This window comes from Centruroides vittatus, unplaced genomic scaffold (assembly GCF_030686945.1).
Source record: "Centruroides vittatus isolate TY-2023 unplaced genomic scaffold, ASM3068694v2 contig_971, whole genome shotgun sequence".
Classification (NCBI taxonomy): Eukaryota; Metazoa; Arthropoda; class Arachnida; order Scorpiones; family Buthidae; genus Centruroides; species Centruroides vittatus.
In genome coordinates, this window is record NW_027122644.1 from 2,359,311 (window position 1) to 2,376,396 (window position 17,086).

A 17,086-nucleotide genomic window follows, 5' to 3' on the forward strand; every position below is an offset into this window, starting at 1 on the left:
AAAATTTTTACAAATGTTTTTGTCTATGTGAAATAGGCATCTTTAGGTCTCAATGATAACGAACAAACAGCCAGTAAAATAGAATGTTTTTTAAAAGTTTGGATTGATTACATAATTCGAATACATAACATCAAAATTTATGTAACGTTTGAGATATAATTTCAAAATATGTAAAATATTTTAAAATATCTGAATATTATTCTTAATGAGAGTTTCTGTCGGTGGAGTCTAGTTTGGTATGTCCAGTAAAAACATTCTATTTTACTGGCTGTTTGTTCGATATCATTGAGACCTGAAGATGCCTATTTCATGCAGACGAAAATGCTCGTAAGAATTTTTCTTTTCTCATGACATGAACTGGTGATGGTTTGGTGAGTGATATATCATACACAAACACACATTTTATTAAAAACTTAATAAAAAGTGATAATGATTATTGGTTGAACAATTGATTAATGAACACTTAATATAAATAGAAACTAACATTTACAAATACAAAATTTGTAATTTGTAAATATAAGTTTTGCTTGTTTTAATATTTTAATTTTCTAATACATCATCAGTTACTTTTAGAATTTTGTTGCAAGTCAATGATCTTAATATTTGTTTAAACTGTTAATGTTATTTTGTTTTAACTTGTGATTTGAATTTAAAATCAGTGTATAACTCACCTCATTGCATAACCCATGGGTTATCTGCATGAAATTACAGTAAATACATGTTTAATAATTATAGATTAAATATTTTAATTTATAAACCATTATAATGATTAAAATATTACCAGTTCTTTTTCACTAAAAGATAAATTCTGACTCGAATATATACAAATAACTTTTTATATCATTATCAATTAATTTAAAAATAAATTTTGATAAATATTTGAAAAATTTAAATCATCTCAATATATAAAAAAAATGCTACTATATTTCTTTTTTATTGTATCTTTCATCAAGTTTTCTGCTCTTATTAAGTAAAAATTCAAAATTAACCCTTTAAACTGACTTTTTTTTTAAAAAAAATTGAATAATCTAATGCATCAAATTAAATAAAAATAAAACAAATAAATAAATTGTGGGGAAGTACTCAATATTTAGAGTATCCCCTGTGCAGAAACAAAACAAAAAGAAACTTTAAAAAAATAAATCACACACTCTATGACTCCAATGTAAGGAACTTAAAGTTTATTTTAGTCTTTCCGATCACTTCTCTTCTTTCTTTCTTTCAAAAAGTCCTGCTTCCTCCATTGAGCATGTATGATCTTCCTCTCTCCCTCCTTGATCCGGGTTTTTTGGTCATCATCGAGAATGCCCATCCCTTCTTTACTCTGTGGCCCACCCAAAGGGCTGGTTACAAGCTGGTTACGCAACAGAATGCATGGTCTTCAAACTACAAAATAAATAAAAATAATTAGATGTGTGAATATATAAAGTTATATAATTATTTTTATTTATTTATGTGTTTATTTTATTTTTATTTAATTTGATGCATTAAATTATTCAATTTTTAAAAAAATTCATTTTTTAAAAAGTCAGTTTAAAGGTTGGAACATTCCGATTTTGGAACACTCAATAAACTGTTTAATTCTAATGTGTAAAACTTGAAGTAAGCCTGTAAACTAAGCCAAAAACATTTGTTTCAATCAGATATTGCTGAAAGGAGTAAGGAAGGTGTGAGATTGATTGTTCCAGGTTTACAAAATAAAATTAATAATTAAATGATGTTTGGCGTAATATGAAAATTATGATTTAAAAGTTGGAAATTCATATATAATTTTTTAATTATAAATAATAGAATAAAAATATTGTTTTCTAAATGAATTTCTGTATAAATTATAAAAGAAAGGATTATAACTCATTAGAATAAGAGTAAATTGATTGAAATATGTTGTGTATAATTAATTATGAATGATTTGTGTGTTTGTATGTTTGTATATTTGTATGCTTTAAATAATACTAAATATTAATTTTTAATGGTGTATTAAACTCATTTTTTAATTTTATTTACATTTATCAAATTATTACTAATATATAAATTTCATTCATGACTGAAATTTTTTATATATTTTCAAAATTAGTTTTTTTTTCTTTTAATTTTTAATAACTGTAGATGTGTTGGTGCTGAATGACATTATAGAACAAGCGGCTGGGAGGCAAAGCAGAGCAAGTGAGAGAGGTAACTATCCTGTCCATCCACGGATCCAAGTCCTGCCCCTGTAGATGATGGTGATGCCTGTCTGCCAGTCCTATCCCTACCAACTACCTGGACTGCATTGAAGTTTTGGTTCTACAGTAGATAGCTGGACTCTTTTTTGCTTGAATTTCATTTCATACGAAGAAAGATATTTTTCAAAGTAGGTAGTTGCAGAACCAATGAACAAAACAGGGCAGCTACTTTCATTTAAAAACATGATGCTAACTGAATGCAGCATGCGAACAGCTTGGAAGATCCCTTATTTTAAATGGTAGTTGTCAAGATAGATGCAAAGGGCTTTCCACCATGTTTGTGCATGAAACATTTTTCCCATTGGGTGGCATGGGTGTCATATTCTATAGGGATTTTATTTTTAATTTATTTTTATTATAATATCTGCTGTGTAACATAGGTTTCCATGATAAAACGTTGCATGTAGTGCTGTCTTCTTGTTGGATGATCAGTTGAATTTTGGCAAAATTTGTTTTATATTGTTAATTACTGTGTAGTTCTATCATGCTAACAATATATTAAAACATGTTGGCTGAGATATCACTTTCAGAAGTGGTAAAGTATACTTCATCTATTCTTAATGCTTAAAGATATTATCAGAAATTTTAAGACAATTGACAGTGCACAAATATACCATTATTATTTTTTGTTATTAATATGTATAAATAATTAAACATTAAACTTTTTATTAATATTAAATATTTTTAAAAATAAATAATTTTAGATAGATATTCAATTTATCATTAATATTTTAAATAAATTAATTATTAATAAGTTTTTCATAATTTTGAATTTGGTTGTTTGTGCACTATTTTATAAACTACCCAGTAGTCTGTCCTTTGTTGTGATGCATGGCAGTTTGTAGTTTGTGGTGTGCGTGGTGTGTCACTGTAGAGTAGACAGACCCGCCCACAGGCTACCCAACGGCCATACTTAAACATTATTCAGTGTCCATCTATTATTTTCCTACAGAGAGAGAGGAAGAGGAGAAACCCAAGTTCAAAGAAAAATTCTTGGCTCAGTGCTTGAAATGTATTGATATCTTCTGTCTGTGGGACTGTTGTCAGTGCTGGATCCGTATTCAAGAAATCATCACCCTCATCGTCTTCGATCCCTTCATGGAACTGTTTATTACTCTCTGCATTGTTGTCAACACACTCTTCATGGCCATGGACCATTACGATATGCATCCAGATTTTGAAAAATTCTTAACAACTGGCAATTATGTAAGTCAGGGCAAAGGCTGCAAATTACATCAATAGTTCAGTGATGCAACTCCTTTTTTAGATATATTTTTATTATGAATATTAATATAATCAAATTAATTTAACTCAATTTAATGCATATAAATTAAGATTTATATTTTGAAATCTAAATAATGCAATTTTGACTGAGTTGCATAACTGAATGAGCAACACAGTGCCTTTGAGATATCTGATCATAAATTTCAATTTAAAAAAATTATATATTTATAAATATATATTATTTAGTGCTGTTTATTTTTAAAAACATAATGCTTCCCCTTTGGTGATCAACTAGCCAGTCCACAACTGGAGAAATTAACCGCATGTATAAAAAAATCATTTCCCTGTGTGGCATTTTGGCTTTTTAATTTTATTGGGAAGCATTTCACCCATAAAATTGAGCTTATTAGCAAATTTATCCATACTTTCATTGCATGGCACCTATTTGATGCAAAGCAGTTTGCTTTGTATGTGAGCAAAATATGCAGTTCATATTTTTCTTATCCTCCTGCAAAATTTGCTGGAATTTTTTAATCATTTGTCCTTATGCACTTTTATATTATTTAATAACTACCTGAAGTTAAATATTTTCAACATGCTCATTATTTAGCTTGGCCTTGCAACATAAAATATAATTGTTTTTTTGGGTATGCAAAAATATTTACTTTGTTTAATGCAGTATAAACCAGCCAGAAATATAGGATTAAATTAATAAAAAAAAGTAATTTCCTTATCTGAGGTAAGCTGAAAAATTATATAGCAAGGTAGAATTATAGAGTAAAATAATATAGTTACTGATATAGTATAGAATGTTACAGTAGGTAATATTTTATGGTTTTTTTTTATCAGATAGGTAAATCATAATTATAAATTTGTGAAAATGCAAACTGTTAGTAGGAGATAAAAATACTGAGATGTTAATAAGGTCAAATGGATTTCATTTATTAGACTGTTTTACACAAATATCATTATATTATATGTAGTGTTATAAAATTAAAACATTAAAAGAAAATTTAATTCAAAAATCTCATTTAAAAAATAATGGCAAATCATTTTATGGAATTTAAGTTTTCAGTTTGAGTTTTTAACTTATTAAATATTTTTCAATAAATATTAATTGAAACATATCTTTATTTCCAGTTTAAGCAAGTTGAAAATAAATAAGAAATAATTTTATAGTTATAAATTTGTCATAAATAATTTTTTCATTAGATTTTAGTTTTTTTTTAAATATTATAAGGTAGATGTAATAGAATTCTGAAAAAGTGTCATTGAAAATCAGGAGGGTGGACAATAGCATAGTAATTTTGACACATGAAACTTCAAGTCAGAGGCAACAGTTACTGCAATTGGCAATACTGTTGATGTGTGAGAACATATGACAACAGACCGATAAAATGATGGCACCTCTCAGCAGTGCAGTAAAGAAGAGAGCAATGTAGTGTTGTCTGATTTTTTGACAAAAACCAATTGACATCCCATTGGTACATTCAGATATAGTAAGGAGACAACTGCATGAGTTGCACCCAGATGTACAAGTAGAGTCCTAAGGTTTAAAAACAGTCACAGTTCTGTGGAAGATTTTCTATAGCTGGGACTGCAATGAATGCCATGGAACATCTTCCACAGAACTGTGGTTGTTTTTGGAACCTTAGAACTCTACCATTCACTTATGTTCAACTCATATAGTTTTCTCCTTACCTGCATGAGCCAATGGGATATCGATTGGTTTTTGTCAAAAAAAATCAGACAACATTACATTGCTCTTCCTTTGTGCAATACTGAGTGGTGCCACATTTTATCAATCTGTTGTCTTATGTTCTTGCACATCAATAGTTTTGCAAGATGCAGTTATTGTCGTCTCTGACTTGGAAGTTTCATGTTTCAAAATCACTATATTGTTGTTCACTTTACCGAATTTTTAATAATATTTTTCAGTTTTCTATTGAACTTGCCTTGTATGTTTGAAATGAATTATTATGGAAAAAAATTAATTATATTTTTTACATAAAATTTAAATTTTATGTAAAGAATGTATTAAAATTTCTCAAAAAGGTAGAACAAGAAATTAAAGAATATTGAAATAAAAATTAAATATATTAATCTTATTCAGTTTAAAATTAATCAAAATCTAAAGATATAAATATGAAATTTTGATTGATTTTAAATTTATTTTTTCAAAAGTTTAAATTTAGAATGTTTTCTTTTTCAATAAAATTACTGATGAAATTTTTCTTGTTTCAGATTGTAAAATGCTCTAAATAATATATTTGTGTATAATAAATAAATTATAAACCTCTGATGATAAATCTCTTTTAAAAGTTAAAGTTTGAGCAGTAATTTTTAAAGGTTGCAAATTTTAAAATTACAGAAATTCAAAGTTACTTTTAAATATAAAGAAAAAATTTAAAATTATTTTGAATAACATATCTTATCAATAAAGTAGCATTATTTTAATTTGAATGATAAATATAAAATATGGTTTATTGAAGTATAAAAAATAGAGAAATAGCTTAAAAATATTATAAATGAATTATATAATAGCAAATTTTATTATTTGAATGAATTAAACTGAATGCATAGAAAAAAGTAATTTCCACCAGTTTGTTAAATAAAATAATTTTTTAAAAATATATACAGTAGAACTCAGTTAAGAAGTTTCTACTTTAAAAGCTTTTTCATGCGAGAAGTTTAATTTTAAAAGTTCTAATTTTTCCCCATTAGGATGTGTAATTTTTTCTGTATAAAATGTTTGTTTAAGAAAATTTTTCACTTAAGTACATAGAAATTTTTGGCCATGACTGTAAAAATGGACTTAAGAAGTTTTTTAACTGTATCTTATCAAAACTTTTATACATTTAATTGCATACAGACAAATCAAAATAATTACATTAGAAAATGCACAAAATTTTCTGTTATTTTGCATGTGACTTTGGGTTGCTTTGAACATGGATTTTACAATTTTCTTACATAGTTATTTGCAACAAACAGCAAGTTCTGAAAAGTTTTACCAATATGTAGGTTATGCTATATATCTTTAATGAATGTTAGTACAGTAGATCTGTGGTTTTGTTATGGGAATCATAAAACATATTTCTGTTTTACATAACAAAATGGATGAAGCTGGGCTACATTAGACAAATAATAAAGTCAATCACTGCCGTATGCCATCAATCACTGCCGTATATAATAGCACAATAGCTATTATATAGCCCGATGGCATACGGCTGTGGTTGGCTTTATTATTATAATGTATCAGGTTTTAGTAGAGTTGTTTATTAGACAAATAAATAAGTAGATACTGTATAACCTTAATTCATTTTAATGTGATGGAACATTTTAAAATAAATAAGAATTATTGAATGATAAGCAGAAATGAAAATAATATAACTTAAGAAGTTTTTTAATTGGTCCCTTGAAAAAGAATCAAGTTCTACTGTATTGACTTTTCATTATTAACATAAAAAACAAATTAAAACTGAATTTTTTTTAGCATCTGTTTAAAAATTGTATTAAAAACTTTTTGTTTATACTTGTATTTCATTTCTATTAAAGTTAGTATTTGTAAAAAACAAAAAAAAAATTAAACCCATTAAATGAGTAAAATTCCAATATTTATAATATTTCACTTATTATTAAAACTTTATCAATTTTTTTTCTACAAAATACCAAGCTTAAATCAGTTGAATTGCTGTACCAATGTTATTTCTGCCATTCGAGAATATATTGAATAAGACAGAATTTACAAGTTTATAAAACAAAAAAATTGAAATAACTTCTTGTCATTTTTCTTTGTTTACAATTCATAATGCTTGCAATACACAATTATATAAATTCATTAATGTATCATAGAATACAAAAATTAACTTTTATTTAATTATTTTAATTTGTAAAATAGTTTCTACAATATATTTACAGTATCCTTGCTAGTGGATATTGCTAAGTAACTTCTTATTCACATTAATAATATTTAAAATATGTTAAATACTTTATAAACAGTAATGGTTTGATATTCTGAAAAAATTTTACATTTTTAATTTAGATTATTTTTTTCCATTAAGTATGAATGTTAATTGAAGTTTTACATTCTTTGATTTGTCATTTTAAAAATATCAATATTTATGAAATACTAAAATAAATTCTTATTACTACAACTGTATGATGAATAATATTAAGTGTGTCTAAAATCTTCAAGGATTGACTTTTTTAAATTAAAATACAAGCAGCATGATCTGTCAGCTAATAGTTCAATTTACTGCCAGTTTTTGATAATCAACAATTCTTTTGTTTGTGTAGTTAATGTATTTCATATTTCATACTAATGGATTTTCTAAATTTTCTACCTTGAATTGATAAAAACAAATATATATTATTTATTCACTAAAATGAAATAAAACTAATCTAGTCTAGTTGCAAAATAAAAAATTTGACTACTTTTAATATATAATTCAACACATCTAATAAATGTATATAGAGAGTAATCACTGTGATTATTATTTTTAATTCTTACTAATTTTTTGATTTTTAGAGCTGGAGCAGTAATCACATATTACAGAATAGACATAAAAATGATTCCTTTGCTCAGCATTAGCAATAAAAATATGTTTATTCTAGAATGTATGTTTTCATCAATATTATTTTTAGGTTATAATTTTTGCAGACTGAAAAATTCTCTTTGAATTTGCAATCAATAAACACTAATCCCATTAAATTAATAAGAATTATCCCACTAGCCCATTAAAAATTAATTATTAAATGTTTTAGTTATCTAATATATAAAAAGGTAAATCATAAATGCAAAACATGATTACAGATATTAAAGCCAACATCTGATAACACCATTGTAAAAAGCACATCATCTAAACACAATTAATTTATTTGAAATTTGTTTACAGTGTTTTCATGTGTATAACCTGTGAGTGTGTATAATCTGCAGAAAATTACTAGAGCAAAAATAAAACCTTTGTTTAACCCATGCCACTATATATCCTGTGCCTTCATACACATGATTTCATAATTGCAGTTTAAAATTGGCATATAACCCATAACTAGTATTATCAGATGCCTTTATTGAAATGAGAAAGGACACAATCTGTCCTTTATTTTCATTTTTCAATGCCTATATTTCATAAAAGCAGTGGTAGATTTCCATATAAATATATTCCTATCTTCATGATAATTATATCAAGTAACCAAATAAATAACGTCATTTTTTGAAATGTGAATAAAAATGCTTGTATTTTTTGTTTAAAATAATTTTATTCATCAAAATATTCATCTTCACATTCAATTACACTTTCTCAACAGGTGAAAATGTCATTTTTATAAATGATTTGAATGACTGCTGAAAAATTTCTTTCTTTGTGTTTGGAGGACTTTGAACAGTATTGTTCTTCACAAGTACTTGAATGTTGGTCAAACCCTCACAGCAGATTTGTACAATGAGCAGTGACAAAGAGTGCATGACAAGTTAAGACTAAAGCAATCATTTTTGGTAAATTGTTTGGATGTAATTATCGCTTTGTTTGCTAGATGGATTGGATTGTTGAGGTGTTTTTGTTTTTATGAGATAATGCTCACCCGTAATTGCAGAAATTACAAGAAACAAAATAATGCAATTGGGATGGTAACTTTTATCTCATCTTTCTTATCGTGTTGACTTAATTCTGTTAGATCAACACATTTTTTTATCTTTGGATAATCATATGCATGGGAAACAATTTACAAATCACAACTATAAAAGAAGAAGTAATTCAATTTTTAATGCTAAAAGTGGTATTTTCAAATTGCCCTTTCATTGAAAAAGTGTAATTGAATGTGAAGGTGAATATTTTGATATTTTTGTTTAAAGTTATTTTAAACAAAAAATACAAGCATTTTTATTCACATTTCAAAAAATGACATTATTTATTTGGTTACTTGATATCAATCCATATCCTTCTTCATAGAAAGCTATGAATTACAAAGCTTTGTATGCATACTATAAGAAACTCAAATTTATAAATATTTATCGTCAATATGAAAACTGTAGCTTTTAAATCAAAATCTAAAAAATAATATAAATAGAATGTTTAGTTATTAATGTTTTTTTACTCTTCCGCTTTTAGGCACTAAGATGACCTTTTATCAAAACCATCCTAGATTTGGCCAGGTCATAATAGGGTGGATGTGAGAGATGAAGCAGCCATATTTGGAAGGGATCACTTTCTGAAAAATTCCTGGGGTTCTTTGACTTGTCTGGATTCATTCCCAAGTTTTTCAGATTGGCAGGTTTATACCTTAACTGCTTGATCATCTGGTGCTTAGATGTTAATTAAAAAGTCATTTAATTATACTATTTTGGAGTGGCTCAAGGTGGAGTGAAAGTTGGAGAATAGCATTAATCATTTTAAGTGTTCTATAATCCAGTTGTAGAAATCTGGCAACCTACTCATAACTCTTTCAATGTGTATTTCAAACACAGATAAGCCAGGAATTACATGCATTAACATATGGTAAATGATGCATATTTCACTGTGTTATTGTTGTCAATTAGAATGTCTACAGAATAATGAGGGGGAACTAAGAAAATAGTATGAACTTTTTTATATTATTTCTTTAATCTAGTAAATAATAATCTTAAAGAGCAATATTTTTTAATTTATAGAGATTCTGAAATTTTGATTTGTGTAAAAAGCATAGAAAATTTAGCTAAGATTAAACATGATATCCATTTATCTTTTGTAATAGAGGTTATACATAAACTCTGAAGACAGTTTTATATAAATTTTTAATGATTTTGTATATGTACAGATATAGTTAATGATGCTAATCATGTTACACTTATATGAATTATGTGAATGCAGTCCCGTAGTTAGGAATAAATCATTGGGGAGCTAGAGGGACAAACTGAAAAAACTTTGGTATTTTTTTTTTCCAGCCAGCACTATTAGGCCTATTAGTTACAGTTTTAACTGTAGAAATAAATAACAGTATCCTAAGTTTACAGGATGAAAGTGAAAACATATATATAACATTACTGTATATGGATATTGCTGACTAAGATGAGTGGGCTTAGCCACCTCATAGCCCCTTGTAGCTACAGGTCTGTGTGGATGTGAAATTCAGATTTCACATAAAAATAATGCATTAATCAGCATATTTAAATTTTAAAATATTTTGCAATTTTAAAAATACTGTGTTAATTATGTAAAATTATAAATTTGGAAGAACTTGTAATCTAACAGGGATAAAATTTATTTCAAAGTATTTTAATTCTTTCTGAGCACTTCACAAGCACATTTACATTTTCAGTTTGAAGGTGGGTGTTAACAAACTGGTCTAAAAATTAAAACAAAGGACAAAAAAATAATAACTAATTTAAATTAAAAGCTACTGTTCATTTTTCAATTTTCATTTCTAATTTATTAATATTTTGTAAAATTTGGGAAATTTATTAAGGGAAAAATTAATCCCCTTTTGCTATCTTTTCTTTGAACAAATGAAATACATAGAATGTTTCCTTACTAATAAAAGTAGTCTTAAACAATTTGATTTATTGATAGTAAAAACAACATTACTTTATAGGGTAAGTACCACTATAGGCTTCACTTTTCTGTGGGTCCAGGGAAAATCTCCATTTTCCCCCTCTCAATGGCCCTGATCATAGGTATAAAAAAAATATTCAAAATTTAATAAAAAGTTTTAAGGATTTTTATAATTTGTGAATTACCTCATAATATGCATAATTATTTACTTGGATATTTCAGAATGATTTGTGTTTAAAAAAATACTCAAGCAACATAATGACAGTAATATCAGTTGCAATGAATAAATATTTAGTATGAAATACTATTTAATAAACTTAATAGACTCAGAAATAAATGTATTAAAAATAAACTACAAGCATAGAAGATCATCATCAGTGATGTTATTGTTTGACTTGGTTGATTCTGTTCATAATTTCATCTAGATAATCATATATTAACTATCTCTTGTTTCTGTTGTTTTTAATATATTATAATTTTGTTTGTAAATGTTTTAAACTTTTTGTTTTTAATTAATTCATTAATTAAATGTAAGCAATAGTTTTACACCACAAAAAATTTTCATAGTATGATTGCACAATTATCATCATCAAATAACAAAATGAATAAAAAATTTATAAATTGTTTGAAATATGATGATGATGATGATGGATTATCATTATTTAAATTCTCAATGAGAATAAGAAAACCATATGCAGTCAAACCCCATCTATGTTTCTGAGTTATACATTTTTCACAATTATATATTAAATATTTTCTGCACAGTACTTTTCCATTGTAAAACACTTCAGTTATATGTTTTTCATTTGTATGATTGCACACTTATATCTTATATTTTTCAGTATCCTACAGCACTTTTTTCTTTCTTATTTATTTTCAAATGAAAAATATAAAATGGTTATTAAAAACATTGAAAAAGTGAATTATGTATTAGCATCAGTAACCTGAAGTGAATAACCAGCAAATGCAAACAGCAGAGTAAATAATACAGTATGTACTGTGTGATGCTGTTTTTGATGAATTTTCCTATTTAACAAATTGGTCCTCCAGTCCAACACATTTAAAATTTTTTATTTTTATGTTTTGTGATGTGAACCAATTTTGCTAAGATATAAAAATCATTTTCAGGTTTCTCATTCATTTTCACTATTCACTGTTAGTATTAGCTAACCTTTTGAATGACTGTTCATTCTTTCACACAACTGGAGTTTTGGTGGAAAGAGAAAGAGGCTGATATTACATATTGTACCAGCGTGCAGGGACGCATCTAGGTTTTTCAGGGCCTAGGGCTTATTGTAGTCCAATGGAACCCCATTTTTTGTTAGATTAAGAATCTTTAAATTGGGGTTTAAAATTCATTTTTAATAACATCAAAATCAGAGTTGAAATATATTATAATGAAAAAGTATTAAAACTTTATGATGATAATTCAATTTTTGTGGGCCCTTGACATTTGGGGGCCCAGGGCTTAAGCCCTATTAGTCCATATGTAGATCCGCCTCTGCCAGCATGTATGTGACAAGATCATTAAAAAAATACAAACAAAATTTGATCATTAATTCTTAAGCCTTTGTGACCTTATTATACAATTTTATTATTTAAATGTCTACTAGGACAGATTGTATTATTAGGACTTATTATACCCTTTTTTTCTGGATACGTTTCCTCATTTTGCAGGACTTGGACACCATTATAATGTCCTAATACTACAATCTGTCTTAGTAGACATTTAAATAATAAAACTTGATCAATTTTTTAAAGGTATGTAACAATTTCACACTGTTTTACTTTTTCTTTTATATTGTGTTTAAATGAATACATATAGTAAATTGAAACTTCTTTGTTAAGAATTACATGTACAGATTCAGTTGTAGAGTTATATAAATAGAAAATATTCAGTCTAATAGAATAAATATACATTGTACAAAAATGAATGAACTATGGGAAGATATCTTAAAAATTAACATATTTTAATGTAAATGATTTTTGTCTTAAGCCCATGTAATGTAGTAGAACACCCCATATAAAAAATATGTTAGGTGAGTAAAGTGATACTAGTTTATTAAACAAATTTTTAAATTACATTGTAAATTATTTTAATTAATGATGTTTTCAATATACAGTATTTTAAATTGGCCTAAATTTTAAAATTAACTTAGCCTAATCATAGCCCAATATCTGGCAGATTGTATGGCTTTTAAGTAAATATATTTTCATTTTTTTAAGAAAATTACTTTATTACAGAAGTATTTATATTTCATTTTATTTGCTATAGTCTGAGGAGGGACATTACTGATGATCAAAATGTATAATTTTATATAGTGAACAAAATAAAGCTCCTTTTTAATTGTATGTTGTTTTGAATGATGGGATATGAAAAACACTTATGTGGAATTTTCTTCTCATTGAGAATTTAAATTGTTAATTGCTGTTTTATTGGAATAATTTCAGAATCAAAAAATAACGTTTAAAGTGCATATTTTGATTAATGATAAGCATATTAATATGGCTTAAAATATGAAAAAAACATATTAAAATACTGTATTTTTCTGCATAGAACCCATGGGTTTTCTGTGTTTGAAATACACTTTTGAAAGGGATGTGTATTTTATGATGGGGTGATTTATGTGCTAATTTTAAATTGCAGTTAGAAACTTATGCCTATGGAGAAATAGACTGCTTTCATAGGAAGAGAGTATAGCAACAAGGATTGTACAAAGCTTTTATCTTCATTATAGCAATATTTTTGGGGTATATAGCATAGTGGATTATATGCACTGAAAACTATGATTTGTACCAAAGGCAAGAACAATATATCCCATAGAATTGAAATGATTGCTTTAATACTAAAAATTACATTAACTATTAATTATAACAATATATGCAGCTATTAATAATTTGAAAATTTAATTACAAAGATGCAATAAGCTGTGTGTGTGAATAGTTAGTTTGTTTGTGTTCATGTGTAGTGTGGGTAATCAAATAAAAATGAGTATTTTTCAAAAGAAAGTTGTTAATAAAACAGTTCAAAAACATATAAACAGTACAGTATATGAAAAAAAATATATTTTACCTGTAATTTGCAATACTTCATGAAAATGGATAAAACTTGGTACAATGGTGAAATCAAAAATTAGACTGCTTATTTAAGGAAGTCAAAAAGTATTTAGTAAGAAAGATTTTAGGCTGTTACTCTAGTCTAATTTAGCTTATAAATACATTGAACATTTTAAATTTTTTGTTCTACACATTTCAATGTGTAGAACATTTTGTAAGCTGTGAATGATTAGAATAATGGCTAAATACATTTTATTATTAAATATATTTTGGTTTCCTTAAGTAAGCAATGTATCTAATTTTTGATATAATAATATAACTTAAAATATTTTCTGAAACATTTACTCTGAATATTTTCTCTCACCTGTAAGAAAATATTTTAAATAAAAATTTATTGGTCTAATTTTGAATAATCTGAAAATAAAAGTTAAGGTAATATATAACTTAAAATAGAAGAAAATAATATATATTAATTTATTTATAAATACTTATTTTAAGTCTTGTCTTAATAAATTTTCAATGATAAGTTTTTTATTTCATTATTATTGTAAAGGAGAAATTTTAAGTTATGTTATTAATTATAGTAATAAAAATTATTACATATAGTCAAATTTTCAAGGAAAGCAGTAACTAACTTAATATTAAGATGTCTTAACTTAATATGCAATCAGAACTTGTGTGAAATGGAATTAAAAATACTGATGCTTTATTAATATATTCATTTCATTATTTAGAACTGAGAATTTTGAATAGTTGCTACTAGTTATATTTTAATGATAATTTAAGGAATTAGTAATTGATTATTTATTAATATATGAAAAAGCTTTCTTAAATTAAAAAAATTTTAACATGAGATTATTTATTACATTTAATTGTGTTATCATTTAACTCATATAAATTTATCTTAATTATTTCAAGATGAAATTATAGCTGAAGAATAATACAATTAAATTTTTTCAAATAATCTCAGAAAAATTGTTTGTTTATGAATTTCATATTATATTAGAAAGTAGTATAGAAATTACAAATTTGTTTAAAATTAAATTGTTACTTAAACAGTTAACATTTTTTTTGTATTTGTTTCATGTCTGGTTGTTGTTTCTCAGTTTCATTAATGGCCATCATCATCTGCCTGTAATACCAGACTTGTAATGGAATTATTGCCTGATTAAGAAATCATCTTTTATTCACTTATTTTTATACAGAGAATGCATTTTGGACCATCTTGTCCCTCATCTGCCTACTTTGATGATGACTACCTTATATGTTCTAAAAAAATTGCGAAATTGTTATTAATATGTAATAATAAATGTTAAAATCATTAAAATTACATTTCTGACTTATAACCATTTCCAGTTCTAAAGCACTTTTCCATTACTGGTATAATAAGTCTGGTATTACAGGTGGATGGTGATGGCTGTTAATGAAACTGAGTTAACATTTTTATTTATTATTTTAATGTCAATTCATATTTTTATTAAAGTTTATTCATATGGTTTTTACTATTTTTTACATTATGTAAATATAAACTAAATTTATTTAATTAAGTGATTTTGATTTTTATTTATTCAGCTAAATTTTTTCAATTAATGCATTTATAAATTAAAAGAAACCTATATGAATAGCAAATAGCAAAATAAAAGACTTGTAAAGATATAAATGATTTTATTTTTTTAAGTGTTTTATATTTTAGTCAACTTTTGTAAACTTTAACAAAATTAAAATATTTTGGTAAATGGTATTATTTTACCAGAAAGAGAAAATTTTAGTCTTAGGCATTTTAGGGGGAAAAAGTTTGAATAGTGTTAATTGAATATTAAATTTCTTAACTAATCATTTAGGTAATCATTGAGTGTGAATAAGTCAGGTTTTTCATTTAGAACATACATATTTGAAACTTTTTGTTGTTTATAACTTATTTTAGAGTATGACTAAACAAAAGAGATTAAAATAAGATTAAACTTTACTTTTCTGGCAAATTTGTATCATTTATTATTGATAAATTTGAAATCATGATTGAAAACTTTTGGGTTTTGAGACTTTATGTTAAATGAATTAAATATCTTCAAAAACTTAAACATTATTCTGACATTAACTGTAAATATCAAAATTTTTTGACTTTTGATTTAAATAAATTATCCAATTTATTTAAGTCAGAATAGTTTTGATTATAGAAGAAATTCTTGAAGGATATGTATTTTAAGAATATTTTAAAATATTGTTTATTTTCTTTAAAAATTAGTATTTTAATTGAATTAATTCATTGATTTGAAATCAGTTCAATTTATTTTATAAATATCAAAATTCAAAATTTTTATTAGATTATATGTTTATTTTTTACTAAAAAATTTTCAAAAATAAGTAAAGTTTATCCAAAGTAACTGTGTGATTAATCCAGAAAGAATTTATTTTTCTAATTTTTATAACAGAAAATTGGAATGCAGCCATTACATACAATATTGCTTACATAATACAGTTCTTAATACAAGTTGGTGCAATTAAAAATTGACCCTGATAGAGCATATTATCTACTGCAATCTTAATTGTGAGTTATGACATTTTTTGAATACTGATGTTTTTATTGATGAAATCAAAAATTCTTGTAAATCATAAGCAAAAAATTTATAAATTAGAAAAAAATTAAACACAAATTTTCTCAGTAGTATATCGAAAATCAAAAGAACTGTTATAGCGCCAAAGTTATGTAATGATTGCTTAATATTTACTCTGTTTTTAAAGAAACTGGTATATATCTAGTTAGTATAATTTTGTTTTTTATTATACATTTGAGATAACTGTGTTTGATTTTGTCTGATTTATAGTATTTTAGAAACATATACAGTTTTCATTTAATAGAAATTTATTCTAAACTTTCAGTTCCTGTATACATTTATTTTATCATCAAAAACAATTATTTATCTGTTTATAAACAGAATAATTATGATTAAAAATAATTTTTTATTATTGAAAACAATATAAATTCATTAAGCTTATGAAAATTCAGTTATATGATTTTGTAATTTTCAAATTCCTCAATTTATAAATTATATAAATAGA

At 25.3% G+C, this 17,086-nt stretch overlaps 1 protein-coding gene across 1 annotated transcript in view; it reads left to right on the forward strand.

Annotated features, from left to right (window-relative positions):
* LOC136985578 (sodium channel protein para-like) overlaps positions 1–17,086 on the forward strand; it is a 324,996-nt gene that overhangs the window by 184,156 nt on the left and 123,754 nt on the right. The window contains 2 exon segments of the mRNA XM_067282895.1: positions 2,107–2,172; positions 3,175–3,428. Coding sequence (XP_067138996.1) covers positions 2,107–2,172; positions 3,175–3,428 — 320 coding nt within the window.